Source organism: Pteropus alecto, unplaced genomic scaffold (assembly GCF_000325575.1).
Source record: "Pteropus alecto unplaced genomic scaffold, ASM32557v1 scaffold607, whole genome shotgun sequence".
In the NCBI taxonomy this organism is placed as follows: Eukaryota; Metazoa; Chordata; class Mammalia; order Chiroptera; family Pteropodidae; genus Pteropus; species Pteropus alecto.
In genome coordinates, this window is record NW_006440644.1 from 167,282 (window position 1) to 183,939 (window position 16,658).

A 16,658-nucleotide genomic window follows, 5' to 3' on the forward strand; every position below is an offset into this window, starting at 1 on the left:
CACATGACGTTTGCATTTCTCTCACCCTTTCAGCTGGGTTTTTTTCAAGTATTGCAGTTAATACTTAATAAGTTATTCTTTGTAGCAATGATAATCATATTTTACCTTCACAAAATGTGTTAACTTCTCCTTCACTGGGATACCTGCACCTGAGGGAAGTCTCTCTGCTTCTGCACCGAGTCCTGTGCTCGTAGATGCTCATTTTTAAAACCAAATGAGGACGCCCCTGCCACACCATGCTGGGTGGACTACTATGTCAGCACAGACCACAGCACGCCATAGGTTCTTTTTCAGGGTTTATTTCATCTGCTAACATTCACTCTTGCCCTAGACAAAAAACGATTAGATGATTATGACTTGCTTTTCCATCAACTCATTTTTTGTTTGAATAACCAAAAAAATTTCTTCTCAACATTTTTTTTTTTTTTAGAAGAAGCTATAAATAAATAAAGCTTTAAATGCTCCTGGGTTCAAGTTAAACACTTCCAGTTCCCAGAAAGTTCACAGACTCACTGCTTAGGCAATTCTGTCATCCCTGCTTCCTCCTCCAGGAGAGGACACTGCAGGCCTGTGTGGGGAGTGAGTGGTTCTCTCACTGTGTGTTTGCTTGTCCTCTCAGCCCTGGGAAGAGCCCCTGGGTAGGGCTGCCCTGTCCCGTCTCTGGAGTTCATCAGAGGAGATGCTGTAGGCACAAGGAACCTTGACCCCAAAGCAGGTGGTCTAAGTGGAGCTGTCAGACTGGAGACCGGTAGGACCAGTGGGGCACCTCAGCCTGGGTGCTGGCCTGAGGACTACTGCTTTCTAGATGCAGCAAAGAAACTGGGAGACCCGTGTTTCTGTGTGAACTGGGATAAAGGGCCGTAAGTCAAAACATCCCAATATGTACAGAACAGATCCAATGCATAGGCCTGCATATGCAGGAACCAGGCCGCAAGGATATGTCTTGAGCCAGGCCTCAGGAAGAAAGGACCTGAGCTCTCCACTTATGCCCTTGAGGTGACCAACCTTCTGATGGGAGCCCACAAGCCCCCAGAGCTCTTGTGAACACCCTAGGGCACGCCTGCCCCAGATGCTGAGCATCTGAGTAGATGCCCCCTGCCCCCACGCTGTTCTTCACTTCCCTTTAACAGAGCCATTAAATCACCTGGGTTCTTGCCTCTCCAGCATGATGTGCCCACTCTGGCCTGCTGACTTCTCTGCCCTTGGACTATGAGATGAAGTGGCCAGTGTAGGAAGCTGTAGGGTGGGGCCTTTATGCCAGACTAGCACAGACTAAAGCTGCTTCCTCCCACAGTTACCTCACTGGACACAACTTAGCTTTTCCTGAGCTATGGAAGGTTCCTTGCTCCCCTAGCTCCTCACCACCTGGTGGGACAGCTGGGGTGGCAGAGGGACCTGGGGCAGGGAACCCCACTGGCTGGATCTGCCTGTGAGGCTGCTGTCTTTGCCAGCCCCCTCACCAGGTGGCCCATGGCCCTCACTGCTCTCCTTGAAGCAGGCCTGTGGCCTCCAGGCACATGTGCTTCCTGTTCTGGAGAGATGGGGTACCCATCCACCTCAATGTAGGGCTCACATTCAGCTCCCCAGAACCCAAGTCTTGGGCCTCATTTGGGGAGGGCATGCCCAGATGAGATACTAGCCTGGCCTCCTTTAGTACAGGAGACTGTATGGGGAAAGTGTCTACAACAGATATGGAATATGGCTTCTCCAACCTCCAGGGCTGCTGGAAACAGGGCTTTACCTGCTTGTGGGGTGTGGGGGTTGAGGCAGGGAAATTCAGAGAGAGCCCTGGGAAGGGGAAGGCTGTGAATCTAGGTGCCAGGAAGCTGCCCAGAGCCATTTCTTCCAATCCAATCTGAGCTGAGAACCTGAAAGCCTGTGTCCCCTTCCCTGGCCATCCAGAAGCGCCACAGCCCAGAGGTATGGCTCATTGGCAGCAGCTATGGTCTGCCGTCTTCCCACCAAGAGACTTAATTGGACTTTTATTCATGGGGTGGTGGGAGCAGTGGAGTATGAACCCTGAATAAATGTCCAAGCGATGGGCTTGGGGCAGGGGCATTCTACTAACAAGTCCCAGGGGTTACCATCTCTCCACAGGCTCCTCAGTCTGAGGACTGTGGAAAATGGGACGGAAGGGGCTCTGATCTCCTGAAGCAAAGCAGGAAGCCAGAGAGGGAAGGGGCCTTCCCAATGGCTGGACTAGAGTCTTCCTGGCTTCACACGATGAATGGCTCCCAACACTGAAGACGGGTAAGCATGGGGCTCCATTCCTGACAATACGTCAAATGGCTGCCCATGCCCCCAAGGAGGGGGCTTCATAAAGGCCTGGGGCAAGGGGGCCAGGGGTTGCTGAGAGGCCGCTGAGATGGCCTGAGCCTGGGGAACCCCATTGGCCTGTGCGGGGTTGGGGGGGGGGCCTGGGGGTAAGTGGATATGTGCATAGTGGGAGAGGGATACATTCCTGGTCTGGCAGAGCCACTCCCCACTCAGCTCTACTGTCTTTTTCTTGTCTTTGAACTCTGGGCTGTTGTGACAGTGAGATGGGGGCGTACAGAAGAGGAACACCACCTGCCCCTGGTCTGTGCAGGCTTGACTGGGGCGTCTTTCAAGTACGCTTTCATCTGAGCCAGGGGGCAGTACAAGTTGGCTTCTCAGACCTCCAGCCTGGGAGAAATAGTGAGAACCTACCCCAGCGGGCCACCACTTCCTACTCCCTGGTCTTTGTTCAGGATGCCTCTACCCTCTGCTGAGCGGATCTAGGACTCTTCCCATGAGTTCTAGGTGGGCCTATGTGTGCTGGTCTGTATGCCTTCACCTGCCCTTTCCTGACTGCCTCTGAGGGGCCTTCCCCATAGGGCTGCCACTACCACTTCTCGATGATGTGGCTCATGTAGTCCTCAGTGGGCACCCGGCCCGGCTCCTCAGTGTCCTCCCGAGGCAGCACCTCTTTGGTGCGGTGCAGCAGGCGCTCCTCACGGCTCTTGAGGCGCTGCTCCCTGCGCTCCAGCTGCCGCTTGTACTGGTAGCGCTGCTGGAAGAGGTCCTTGGCGTAGTCATAGAGCTGCATGTCCAGGTCGTTGAGCTCCTCGATATGCCGAATAGTGTCCTCATCTACCTCCACACCACCTGCTCTTGTGCTGTTGTACTGCATGAAGGGTCGGATGAACTTGAGGTTGAACGTCCGCTCAAACAGGTACTGCGTCTTGCGCTGGAACTCTGTCAGCCCGAAGAAGGCCATGCCCCGCAGATTCTTCTTGGCGCTCTCCAGCAGCAGCTGGGCCCGCTTGCCCTCGGGAATGAAGGACAGGTTGTAGCAGCCCACCAGGCTCAGGTCAGCCAGCATGCGCACCTGGCGGTTGTTGGCTAGGTTGTAGGGGCAGTCCATGAACTCCTGCAGTGTGCAGCCTGACCAGTCTGTGCCCTCATAGCACGGCGGCAGCTCCTCAGGTGTGGGCGTGCGCCCATCACACATGTGCAGAGATGTTTTCCATGTGGCCCCCCGCTGCACGTGCCGCCACTCACTCAGGTAGCGCGACACAGGGTCTCGCAGCAGGGTGATGTAGTAGAACTTCCTGCAATGAGACGGGGAGATGGGGTAAGGTGAGGGTGCAGGGCGGTTGGCATGTGCAGGGATCCTTGTGGGAGGAAGGAAGGAAGGGGCTGGAATCCCAAGTCTAACTGCTTGGGGTCTACACTGTGGTACCCTAGACAAGTGACTTCACCTGTGATTTTGAGATCAAAATGGCTACTTCTGAATGAGAAACCCAACCACCATCATGGCTACAGGATGATCATCTCAGCACCCTGCAGTGCCCAGCCTCAGTGCCCTCCCAAAAGTCCAAGGTCTCCTCTGGGGGCTTTCCCCTGAGCCCCAGGCATGCCTTCCTGCCTGCTCATACCTTGTACCTGGCTTTGCTGTGCTGGGGGTGAAGCAGGATGGCCTCAGAGGCCATGCCACCTAGAACCAGTGACTTAAAGAGCTGTTCAGCGGCAGGCTCAGGATTGCCCAAGGGGCCACTTAGCATAAGGCACTCAGTGGCCTCCTCCAGGGCACACCGCACCCCAGTCTCCAGCAAGGCCCGGCAGGGTAGGGGCACCACAGACTCTCAGCCCAGGACCCCTAGTGAGCTATCATTTGCAACTTGTACTGTCTCCCAAGAACTGTTCAGTTCCCCAGAGCCAAGCATCTCCCAAAATGCCACCTTTCCACTGTACATAAGGGAGTGACTGTACCATGGAAGAAATGACTCAGGGAGGCTCTGGCCCTTTCCCACTCTCGTGACAGGCTCTGATTCACAGCCCTGCAGGGTATGCTGCCTGGCTGCATGGCACCAGGGACACCATGAGACATGGGGTGGCTGTCAGATGTTCTTTTGACAGGCCTGGTGTATGTGGGTCCACCCTGGGTGGGGGGCTGGCAGCTATTCTTGGAGGCCCCTCCTCCAGGGCTGGCAGAGCTGGCTGACTGTACATGGAGGGGTTGGTGCCAGGCCAGCCTAGCATGTCTTTGAGAGTGGGCAGCAGGAGCCCACTTGGCCCCACACACCACTCTTGGGGAGAGAAGATCCAGGTTGGACCACCCCCATCCCCAGCACGACCCAGATGGCAACATAGAAGTATACCCACACTGCCCAATAAGATCTACCATCCCTTACACTGCCCTCTGGGAGAGCCTCGGGGGCATGAAGTACTTTAAGTGGTCTGTAGGCATTGCCCTGAACTGACCAGGGATAAGGGGAACCTGTGGATTGGGCATGGTAACGGGCAAGGGCAAAGGTTGCGGGGTACCAATGGAGATCACTCCAGCCTAAAGGGTGCACATCCAGAAAACCACAGGGGTAGCAGTTCTAAAGCACCTCCTTTAAGGGGCTCGGGGCCCCCCAGGAGGGCCCAGGCAGGAGAGGCCACTAGCTGATGGCTCTAGGGGACAGATGGGAAGACTGGTACTGCTATGTGCAGATTGCTGAGAAAGAGACAGGGCAGCTGTCAGTCACTGGACAGTCTAGTCCCTGTGGCACCTAGGGCTGGCACTGTGCCACTGGGGGCTGGGCAAGGCAGACCTAGGCCCTATCATTGAGAGGCTCCAGCAGACAGTGGGGACAGGGTCTGGACAGAGGGCACCCCAGGGGATGAGGGCCCTCTGAAGGCTGGGGGAGGGAGTCAGAACTTCTTTCTTAGCAGGGAGTAAAGATCAAGATGTACAGTATCTTGACTCCTGACCCCACCCTGAAGCCTAAGTTTTTCCACCTTTGATTTTCCACCCTGAAACCTGCACTCTCCACCTCAGGTCCTGGCTCTACTTTCCCAGCTGCTGTCTGGGCTAGGTCAAGGGGTGAGCCTGATGGACCCTCATCTACTCTAGAAGCATCCTCCCCATATGCTGCACCCCAGCCCTGGCAGTGACTACTTGCTCCTGGCCTCTGCAGCAGCCCCTCCAGACGGGGTAGCTTGTGGCCCAAATCTGAACCCTCGGCTCCCATGGAACACACCTGCATACCTCACTGGCTCTTGCCACCCTTGAGAGAAGAACAAAGGTCCACTTGTGCCCTCCCAACCACCCTGTGACTACTGGGACCTCCTCTCAGCCCTCTTGCTGGCTCCTGGAGATACCCTAGGGCCTTTGCATGGCAGTGTCCTCTTCTCTTTCTATTTCATCTGCTGACTTTGGCTCATCCTCTAGACCTTAGCCAGTGCCACCTCCTAGGGAAGCCTCATGCTGCAGACATGGCTCCTTCTGGGGCCTCTGTCACAGTGGTGACTTGACAGTGACTTCTCAGCTCACCCTGGGGTAGGGAGTGAGCAGGCAGGGAGCTGGCTTCTGTGTGTGCACTAAGCAGGGCCATAGTGCCTCTCTGGGGACAAGACTGAGGAAGTGTCTCAGGGCAGTCACCTCACACAGCATCTTCAGCCTCCAGTGGAGGTCACCAAGTCCCAATAGGTTAAGCAGCTGCCTAGAGGCCTTCAGTGGCTTCAACGCTGGGGGTTGGGGGGGGGCAGAGCCTGGTTTGGTGGCCTCTGGCCACAGAAAGCCCTTAAATGTGGCCAGGACCAGGGAGGTCAATTCATCTAAGGGTCAACTTCCTACAGACCAACTATAAGATCTTTATAAATCCTGACCACCACAACCGCTTCTAAGAAGGCCAAGACAGACAGGCAGACACAGCAATAGACATAGGAACTGCCTAGAAACATATGCATAAACAAGCTCCAAGTGCAACCTGATGGCACATACCGTGTCCACTGCCATGCCCAGCTGGGTCCTGCACTCTGCCCTCAGGCTCCACAGGAAAGCTGGGCTACAAAGACCTCCCCCACAGAAAGAGGCAAGTGTGGCAGTTTCTCCTGGACACAGAAAACCAGAGTGTGATATGTCAAGTGACAAACCCTGGCCAAGGCCATGTGGGGCTCAACTTGGTCCCAAAGGTGACCTGAGGGCAAGAAAATAGCATGTACAGTAGAGCTCCCTCCCTGGCATCTGTGCCAGCAGTTTGCAGTCTTTCTGCAGTTGCTTCAGCCTGAGGCCCTGAGTCAGCACTTGCCACCACCCCATGAGGGATGGACTTGGCAGAGCCCCAGCTGTCCCAGGACCCTCACAGTTCCCTGTGCACTGGAGAAAGAATGCTAACCAGTCCCAATGTGGTGCCTGAAGGCCCTGAGGAGGCCAAGCTGGACTTCCCAGAAGCCCTTGGCTGTTGTATGGATGTCAGCTCAGAGAGTAAAGGTCACCCAGTGACCTACAGCCGGGGCCTGGAGAGCCAGGACTGAGGGGAGCCCTGCCTGAGGGGGCAGGCCACCTGTTTTCCAGATTCCTTTGTTCATAGCCCAGAGATGGTCTGACTTGCTGGCTGACTAGAAGACCCATAATGAGAGGTGCCCTGTGCCTGGTTAGACAACTGAAATGATTTTGTCAGAGGTCTTGGTGTTTGAGGGATAAAGCCCCATAGACGGGGTCACTGAGAGGTCACAGAAGGTGCTGCTGTCTGCGCTGGAGTATCTGGTAGGTTCCAGGAGATGCATATGAGCCTTCTGGTCCCTGTTCCAGCTCTCTAGTGGAGCAAGAGGGGCTGACTGAGCCCCCAGGCTGGGCCTCACGCTTACCCCACAACTCCCTGTACACCACATGGGTCCTGAGTGAGGTGGACTCACTCCTTGCTGAATTCCCAGATACTGGCCTTGCTGGATGGGTGCTGGAGCCTGCCCATGGCTGGGGTGGCTGGGAGGAGTTAGGATGGAGCATTCTCTGCTTAGGACATTGCTATGCCCTGGGCCCTTAATTCTGTCCCCCCGACATGGCTTATGGTAGAGACAGAGCCCAGGCAGACTCAACCTGCTCATGGGGCCAGCAGCCCTGGGCCACTGCCCATTTCCTGCTCCGCTCTTGCCAAGATGATGCTGGCATGCACACAGTGTGGGTCCCAGGCCTGGCTGGTCCCAGATCTGGCTGCGATCCAGGCTCATGGCTAGGAATAGGACCCTGGATATAGAATGTTACATTAGTGTAGTAGGGCGCCTGCGCCTAAAATATGTAAACATGATTCAGCTTATTGTATCAGGCATGTGGCTGAATGCCACTATTGTACTCTGACATATGTGGAGCCCACGTGTTCCCCTGTCGGAGCCGGAGCAGAAGCATGTTCCCTGCAATAGAACCGTGCTCCCTGCAACAGAAGCACGCTCCCTGCAATAAAGTTGGTGCCTGCTGTTTCATTCTCATGTCGGCCCCTCATGCGTTCTTCCAAATGGGCATCTCACCACCGAAACCTTCCCTTCTCCATCAGCTCAGCGCTGACACACACCTGCACTGACAGCCTCCTTAGGAGCTCATGCGTCTGACTCCCATCTCCACTCGCTTCATCTTCTGTGACCCTTACTTACACTGTTGCTGCGACACAGCAGGTACCTGCAACTGCAGGCCTGTGCCCTGGCCACCCTGTGCCCAGAAGCCCCCATTCCCATCTCCCTGACTTGGCTCTTTTGCCCATTACACATATCACCAGACACACTGGCTATTTTCTGGTTTATCGTCTACCAAAAGAGGGAGTGAGTGCACTGATCAGAAGTGAGCAGAGGGCACAGTGTGGTGTGAGGAGGAAGAGCCCCCAGGTGAACAACCCTCATAGCCAAGCAGGTCCCTGTCCAGGATGAGACCTATGTGCATTCTCTGGAGGTGCTTACAATTCAGAGATATGAGGAACTAGGCAGGGGGTAAAACAACTGTCGGTGCATTCACAGGTGTCCCCAGCCCCTACCATTAGGCTTATTCTAATCCTGCCCATCCCCACCCCACAGGAAACTGGAGGGTCCCTGACCCAGAGCATATTTTCTCCTACACTGACATCTGGGGCCTCCCACAAAACAGGTAGTTTACTGCCTATCGCTCTCCAACAGGATCTGTCCATCTAAGTTGTCCAAGTGCTAACCAATGTTTCCAGAAAGAGGGGAGAGAGGCAAGAGAGGGGAGAAGATGATGAAAGAAACAAGAATTGCAGGCAGTGGTGTTGCAGGCAGAGTGAGCATCAGAGCAGAGGCAGGAGAGACCTTTGCAAATTGGGGATCCAAGTTTCTTAGTTTAGCAAGAATTCTGGTTCACCTGCATGCCTGATAGCTGGGGCTTCTCACACTGCTCTAGATAATTTTGGTTTTGTTTGTAAAACCAAAAAGCTTTTCCTCATCATGAAGTGTTTGAGACATACAAAAGAGCATAATGTACATAAGAAATAAAGCTTGAAAATAAACATCTGTGGCCTCACTGCCTGCCTTAAGAACATGATCAGTGTTATGGAAGCCACCAGGAACTAGTGTCATTCCTGGTCTCCTGCCACCCCAAAACTCCAGGGCTAGCCTCTGACATGAGTGTTTGTGTGGATCACCTCATTGCCTTTTTAAAAAGTAATTTCAATATATGTATCTAAATAGTATTTTCTTTGGTTTTATTTTTGGAAACTGACAACAGTACCATTGTATTCTGTTAAATTTTCTTAATTTACTTTTTTCCTGCAACATCCTCTTCATTGACTTTACCCGAGTTGTGAGTAGCTATAGTTAATGCATTTTTATTGCTGAGTGGTGCTCCACTGGAACACTATACCACCATTAGTGTGCACATGCCACTATGGCAGGTATTTGGGGTGCCACCAGCAGTGTGCTGCACAGTCTTGTCCACATCACCCAGTGCACACAGACAAGGCTCCCTGGATGAGTGCCTTCAGCTTTCCAGCAAAGACACTCCGTAACGACTGTCTCCAATTCACCTCCCATGAGAAGCCGTGGAAAGTCGGCACTTCCCCTTTCTGTTTTCCCACTCTAGTGGGTATCACATTGTGGCTTAAGGTGACATTTCCTCAGTGACTAATAAAGTGCAGCATCTCTCCATATATTTTTTAGCCAGCCTCCTTTTATTAGTTAAAATAATTTATACTTAAAGACAAATACTTCCAAGAGGTTTGTTTATATTAAAACACCAACGTATATGCTTTGCAAACTCTGCAAAGAACCACTTGCTGCTCTTCTCAATATTCTTCATGCACTAACCTCCACATTACTAAATAACACACAGTGAATGCTATTTCTTGATTTATTTATTTTTTAAAATTTATTTAATTGAAGAAAAGATTTAAATTTTTCCCATCTACCTCCCTCCTCCCCTCTGGTAACCACTAGTCCACTGTCCATGTCCATGAGTCTGTTTGTCCTGTTCATTTGTTGCTTTTAGGTTTATATCCCACATAAAACTGATTATCATGTGATTTTCAACTTTTTCTGTCTGGCTTATTTCGCTTACTATGATTATTCCAAGGTCCATCCATGTTGTTGCAAACGGCAATATTTCATCTCTTATGGCTGAGTAATATTCCACTGTAAATATGTACCACAGATTCTTTAGCCAATTATCTATCATAGGACACTTTGGTTGCATCCATGTCCTGGCCACTGTGAATATTGCTGCTATGAAAATCGGTGTGCAAATATCTTTTCAGATATGGGTTTTCAAGTCTTTGGGGTAAATACTGGATCATATGGTAGATCAATTCTTAGTTTTTTTTAAGAACCTCCATACTGTTTTCCATAGTGGCTGTACCAATTTGCAGTCCCACTAGCAGGGAATGAGAGTTTCTATTTCTTCGCATACTCTCCAGCATCTGTTATTACACGTCCTGTTGATTATAGCTATTCTAACAGGTGTGAGATATCTCATTGTGGTTTTGATTTGCGTTTCCCTAATAGCTATCAATGTTGAGCATCTTTTCATATATTTGTGGCCATTTGTATGTCCTCTATGAAGAACTGTCTGTTCAGGTCCTCTGCCTATTTTTTGACTGGATCATTTGATTTTTTATTGTTATTGAGTCATATGACTTCTTTGTATATTTTGGATATTAGGTCCTTATTAGAGGTGTTGCTTGCAAATATATTTTCCCATTCGAATAGCTGTCTCGTTACATTGTTGATTTCTTTTGTTGAGCAGAAGCTTTTTAGTTTCATGTAGTCCCATTCATTTATTTTAGCTTTCACTTTCCTTGCCTTAGAGATCAAATTCATAAAATCCTCTTTAAGTCCAAGGTTCCTGATTTTAGTTCCTATGTTTTCTTCTATGCATTTTATTGTTTCAGGTCTTATATTCAGGTCCTTAACCATTTTCAGTTAATTTTGGTGTGTGATGATAGACAACAGTCTAGTTTCATTCTTTTGCAGGTGGCCTTCCAGTTTTCCCAGCACCACTTATTGAAGAGGCTTTCCTTTCTCCACTGTATGTTTTTGGCATTTGTCCATATAAAGATGGGTTTACTTCTGTACTCTCAAGTCTGTTCTACTGGTCTGTGTGTCTGATTGTCTGCCAATACCATGCCGTTTTGATTACTGTCGCTTTGCAGCATAATTTGAAGTCAGGCAGAGTGATGCCTTCAGTCTCATTCTTCTCAGGATGGCTTTGGCAATTCTGAGTCTTTTGAGCTTCTATATAAATCTGATGATTTACTGTTCCATTTCTTTAAAAAATGCTGATGGGATTTTGATGGAGATTGCATTAAATATGTATAATGTTTTAGGTAATAAAGTCATTTTAACTATGTTGATTCTTCTAATCCAAGAACATGGAGTATCTGTCCATTTCTTTGTAGCTTCAATTTCTTTTAACAGGGACTTATAGTTTTCATTATAGAGGTCGTTCACATATTTTGTTAGATTTATTCCTAGGTATTTTATTCTTTATGTTGCAATTGCAAAAGGAATTATTTTTTCCACTTCTTTTTCTGACACTTTATTATTAGAGTATAGGAACGCTATGGATTTTTGAACACTGATTTTGTATCCAGAAACTTTACTGTACTTGCTTATTGTTTCTAGTAGTGTTCTTGTGGAGTCTTTAGAGTTTTCTATATATAGGATCATGTCATCCGCAAATAGTGACAGTTTGACTTGTTTCCTATTTGGATGCCTTTTATGTCTTTCTCTTGTCTGATTGCACTCACTAGGACCTCCAATGTTATTATGAATAACAGTGGCGACAGTGGACAGCCTTGCCTCGTTCCTCATCTTAGAGGGAAGGTGTTTAGTTTTTCATCATTAAGTATAATGTTGGCTGAGGGTTTGTCATAGATGGCCTTTATTATCTTAAGGTACTTTCCTTCTATATCGATTCTGTTAAGTGTTTGATCATAAATGGATGCTGTATCTTGTCGAAGGTTTTTTTCTGCATCTATTGATATGATCATATGATTCTTACTTTTTAATTTGTTTATGTATCACATTAACCAATTTGCATATGTTGAACCATCCCTGTGCCCCTGGAATAAAGCCCACTTGATCTTGATCATGATGTATACTCTTTTTAATATGTTGCTGTATTTGGTTCGCTAGTATCTTATTTAGGATTTTTGCATCTGTGATCATGAGAGATATTGGTCTGTAGTTTTCTTTTTTTGTGTTATCTTTATTAGATTTTGGTATCAAAGTAATGTTTGCCTCAAAAAATGAGTTGGGAAGTATTGCCTCCTCTTTGAATTTTTTGGAAGAGTTTGAGGAGACTAGGAATTAAATCTTCTTTGAATGTTTGGTAGAATTCACTGGAAAAGCCATCTGGTCCTAGACTTTTACTTTTTGGTAGGTTTTCGATGATTGTTTCAATTTCCATACTGCTGATTGGTCTATTTAGATTTTCCCGATCTTCTTGATTCAGTCTAGAAAGATTGTATTTTTCTAAGTACTGGTCCATTTCTTCTAGGTTATTAAAGTTAGTGTTACATACTTTTTCATAGTATTCTTGTATAATCCTTTGTATTTCTGCATTGTCTGTCATAATTCCCCCTCTTTCATCCCTGAATTTGTGTCCTCTTTTTTCTTCAGTGAGTCTAGCCAGGGGTTTGTCAATTTTATTAACCTTCTCAAAGAACCAGCTCTTTGTTGCATTTATTTTTCTATTGGTTTTCTTTTCTTGCTTTCAATTTCATTTATTTCTGCTCTAATTTTGATTATTTTTTTCCTTCTGCTGACTTTAGACTTCATTTGTCCTTCCTTTTCTAGTTTAAGATGAGGCATTAGATTGTTTATTTGGGCTCGTTCTTGTTTTTACAGGAGGTAGGCCTGTAATGGTATGAACTTTCCTTTTATGACCACTTTTGCCGTGTCCCAAAAGTTTTGATATGTTGTACTATCATTATCATTCATTTCTATATATCTCTTGATCTCTCTTTGTATTTCTTCTCTGACCCAGTTATTCTTTAGTAGCATATTGTTCAATCTCCATATATTTGTGATTCCTCTTGCTTTGTTTTTGCAGTTGATCTCTAGTTTCAAAGCATTATGATCAGAGAATATGGCTGGTATGATTTCAACCTTCTTAAATTTGTTGAGGCTATTTATGTGTCCTAGGATGTGGTCGATTCTTGAGAATGTTCCACGTGCACTAGAGAAGAATGTATAAGCAGCTGTTTTGGGATGGAAGGCTCTGTAAATGTCAATTATGTCCAGTTGGTCTAATGTGTTATTTAAGGATGTTATTTCCTTACTGATTTTCTGTTTGAATGATCTGTCCATATCCGACAGTGGGGTATTTAGGTCCCCTACTACAATAGTGTTTTGGTCTGTTTCTTCCTTTAGTTCTGTTAGTAACTGCTTTACATATTTTGGGGCTCCCTGATTCGGATCATAGATATTAATAAGTGTTATGTCTTCTTGGTGCATAATTTCCTTTATCATTATGACTTTGTTTTTTGATCCATTCCGCAACTCTGTGCCTTTTTATTGGTGAGTTCAGTCCCTTTACATTTAGGGTGATTATTGAAGTATGAGGTCTTCTTACAGCCATTTTATCTTTTGCTTTCTGGTAGCTTGGTGTTTCCATTGCTTCCTTGTCCTTGTGTTTCTGTCTTCTTTATTATGACTGGCTCTTGTGGGTTTTCCTTCTGGTCCTTCTTGTTTAATGTTATTTACTTCAGTCCTGAATATTCTGTGTGTGGTTACCATTACGAATATGTAAAGGATAGTTATACACACACACACACACACACACACAGTCATCCATTTTCTTCTGCGCGTCCCTTATCTTTATTTCCCTTTGTGAATTTGGATCTTTAAATCCTTTCCTTTACAGTCGTTGTTGTTTCATTTTGTCTCTATGTATGCTGAATGTTCATTACTATCTTGTTATAGCAAATCTCTTCTTATTGTTTAAGCTTATAATGCCCTGTTCTAGTAAGGATTGCACTCCTCTGCTTCTATCTGGCTGCTGGTTGCCTTACTTCTAATTATGTATTCTTTGTCATTCTGTTTTAGGTGAGCTGACCCCTTTCACTATTTCCAGTAGTGCAGGCCTTGTAGTGGAGAATTCTCTCAATTTTTGTAGGTCTGGAAAGGTCTTAATTTCTCCTTCATATCTAACGAAGAGCTTAGCTGGATATATCATTCTAGACTAGTAGTTCCATTCACTTAATAATTTAAATATTGGATTCCATTCCTTTCTGCCTTGTACGGTCTGCATTGAGAAGTCCGATGTAATCTAATGGGTTTTCCTTTATAAATTACCGTTTTCTTTTCCCTGGCTGCCCTGAGAAGTCTGTCTTTGTCGTTGATTTTTGATCTTTAATATAATGTGTTTTGGCGAAGGCCTTTTTGGGTTGAGTTAATTGGATTTTCTGTTGACTTCTTGAATTCCAAGCTCCAGCTCATTCCTTAGATTTGGGAAATTCTTGTCAACTATTTGTCTGAAAATGCTTTCTAATCCCTGCTCCTTTTCCTCACTTTCAATAACGCTCATTATTCTTATGTTTCCTCTCCTGATGGTATCAGCTAGTTCTTGTATCTCTCTTTCATTATTTTTCATTCTTCGGTTTCTCTCTTCTTCCCTCTAGATTTCTATGTTCGATATCCATTTGTTCAACTCTATTTCCAAAGCTTGCTCTTGCTATTTCATTTTTCAACTCTTGCAGTTTGTTCTTTATCTCCAGATCTATTGTTTTTTTTTTTTTTTTTTTTGAGGTTTCAATCTCCTTGCTCTGCTCATCTAGTTGTTTTTTAAATTTCTGAAATTGTTGATATGGCCATTTCGAATCTCACTGAATTTTTTCAGAAGTACCATCCTGAATTCTCTGCCATTTGAGTCACATATTTCTATGTCTGTAAGCTTATTTTCTGGAGATTTTTCTATTTCTTTCTGAGATGCCTTGTCACCTTGGTTGTTCATGGTGTTTAATGGGCTATTTCTTCACCTGAGCATTAATGAAAGTGTACTCTTGTTTTTCCAAAAAGATTTATTATATAAAGGTCTCTCTTTAGCCCACTGCAAAGAAGGCGCTTTTCTTTTGGTTTCCAGCAGGTGGTGTCTAAGCCTCTTGAATCCCTGCTTTATATAAAGTCTAAAGAATGCCTCATTTTCTTTAGATATTTAATCACACTCGCTACCTTCAGTTTCAGTCCCTGTCAGTGTCAGGGACAGTCTGCAGCATTTGCTCAGATTCCCTTGGGGCTCTGGGGTGATTGGTCAGGGAGGGTGTGAGGAGGGGCCCTCTGGGTTGGGCGTACTGGGGTTCTGGGTACTTCCTGAGACAACTTAATCAGATACCCTTACTATGGCAGCTTTGTGGATATTGGGAACAAAACTCCATCAAGGAAGAGACTCCACACTGTACCTGACAAATGGACTTAAGAAGCTCAGAAAGATTCTTTATGAAATTCTCTGAGGTCCCGACCTGCTTCTCTACTTTCTGCCCTGATGATTGGGCCCTGCTGTCAGCTTCGTGGAACTCACCGCACTACCAGGCAGGGCTGTTCAGGGAAGTTGCCGCTCCTTCTCCCCCTCCTCTTGCAGGGAGCTCCGGCGGCTGTGAGAGGCAGCTTCTTTATTTCTCCCCGTCCACCGCCCGACACCCGGGGTTCTGACCTGTGGTAGCTCTTACGCGCAGATCTCATGCTCAGATGTGCTGGTGTGCAGTCTGGGTGTTTTTTTGTTGTTTTAGATGTTCAGCTTATTGTTGTTTCAAGGAGAGAGATCCGGGGATGTCTCTCAGTCCGCCATGTTTCTGACATCCCTGCTTTATTAATTTAAACATCATCTGTTCACTTTCTGTTTTGGTAGATGAAGATTAAGTATCCCTACTCCCTTACACATCCTTTCCTACACCCCACCCATCCTCCAGAGTTAAAAAGCTCAAGTTTTTACTAAGCCAGTAATCACTTTACATTATGATGTCTATAAAACCACTGTTTATTCCTGAACCTAGGAGTACAGCTTATTATTTTTTTAATATAAATTTTTTTTTCCTGGAATTAATGATTGCTCTTTTTTTTTTTACTTGCTTTATTTGATGTCTTCATAGACTTAAATTTTTCCAATTACGTTCTTTCAGGATGAAAAGCTTCTGACGCTTTCTGTGAGCCTGTCCCTAAACTACGTCCCAGCCTTAGTGGGTGCTCATGGCACCTTGACCTCCAGAGTGGGTCTCCGTGCAGCACTCCTGCTATGTACCGGGACAGGCCAAGATAATTACCCAGACAACCCTGCCTGTAGATGGGGAACAGAGCTCATGGCACTGTCAACCCTGAAAGGGGCACACACTGGGACTGGAGAGATGATGAGAAAGCCCCACTGACAGCTCTTCCTCTAAGCCTTCAGTACCACTGGCTGCTCATCACCATCCATCCTGTCGGTGCCCTGCGTGGTCCACTGGCAGCAGCAGGATATGGTACAAGGCCCTCCCAGATGTATCCCCTCTGCAACTTTGTGTACACCATCTGTGCAGACACCATGTGCCAATCCAGGGTCTTCATTCCCCTATCTCTTGCCCCAATGGACTGGTTGCTCTCAGAAGGCAAGCTCTACTCTGGCCAGTGTAGCGCACTACCAGGTGCTGAGACAAGCCACATCCTCAGGCAAGGAGAGACTGCTGGGATGGCTTGTCCACTCCCCAAGGTGTGCTAGGCAGGGGCTGCAGGAGCCTGCTGTCCTCAGGGGGTAGCTAATCTCAGCCAAGGGTGTACACAGGGCCTGTGCAGCCCATCTGGGCCTGGGCCACAGAGCCCAGGGAGGGGTGTCACGCTCTCAGTCCTTCTGCCAATAGCGAAGCTGCACAGGGAACTCAGTGGGCTCAGTGGCTATCATCTGGAAACTGGGAAGATTCACAGCAGGAAAAGAAATGGAATGAGGAAGGGAGGAGGAAGCTGGTGGC

General features: G+C 47.3%; 1 protein-coding gene across 1 annotated transcript in view; it reads right to left on the minus strand.

Moving 5' to 3' along the window:
- Positions 1–283: 283 nt before the first annotated feature.
- HS6ST1 (heparan sulfate 6-O-sulfotransferase 1) overlaps positions 284–16,658 on the minus strand; it is a 51,199-nt gene continuing 34,824 nt past the window's right edge. Inside the window, exon 2 of the mRNA XM_006917735.2 lies at positions 284–3,572. Within this exon, the coding sequence (XP_006917797.1) occupies positions 2,864–3,572 (709 nt within the window). The 3' untranslated portion in view covers positions 284–2,863. The remainder of the gene's footprint in view (positions 3,573–16,658) is intronic.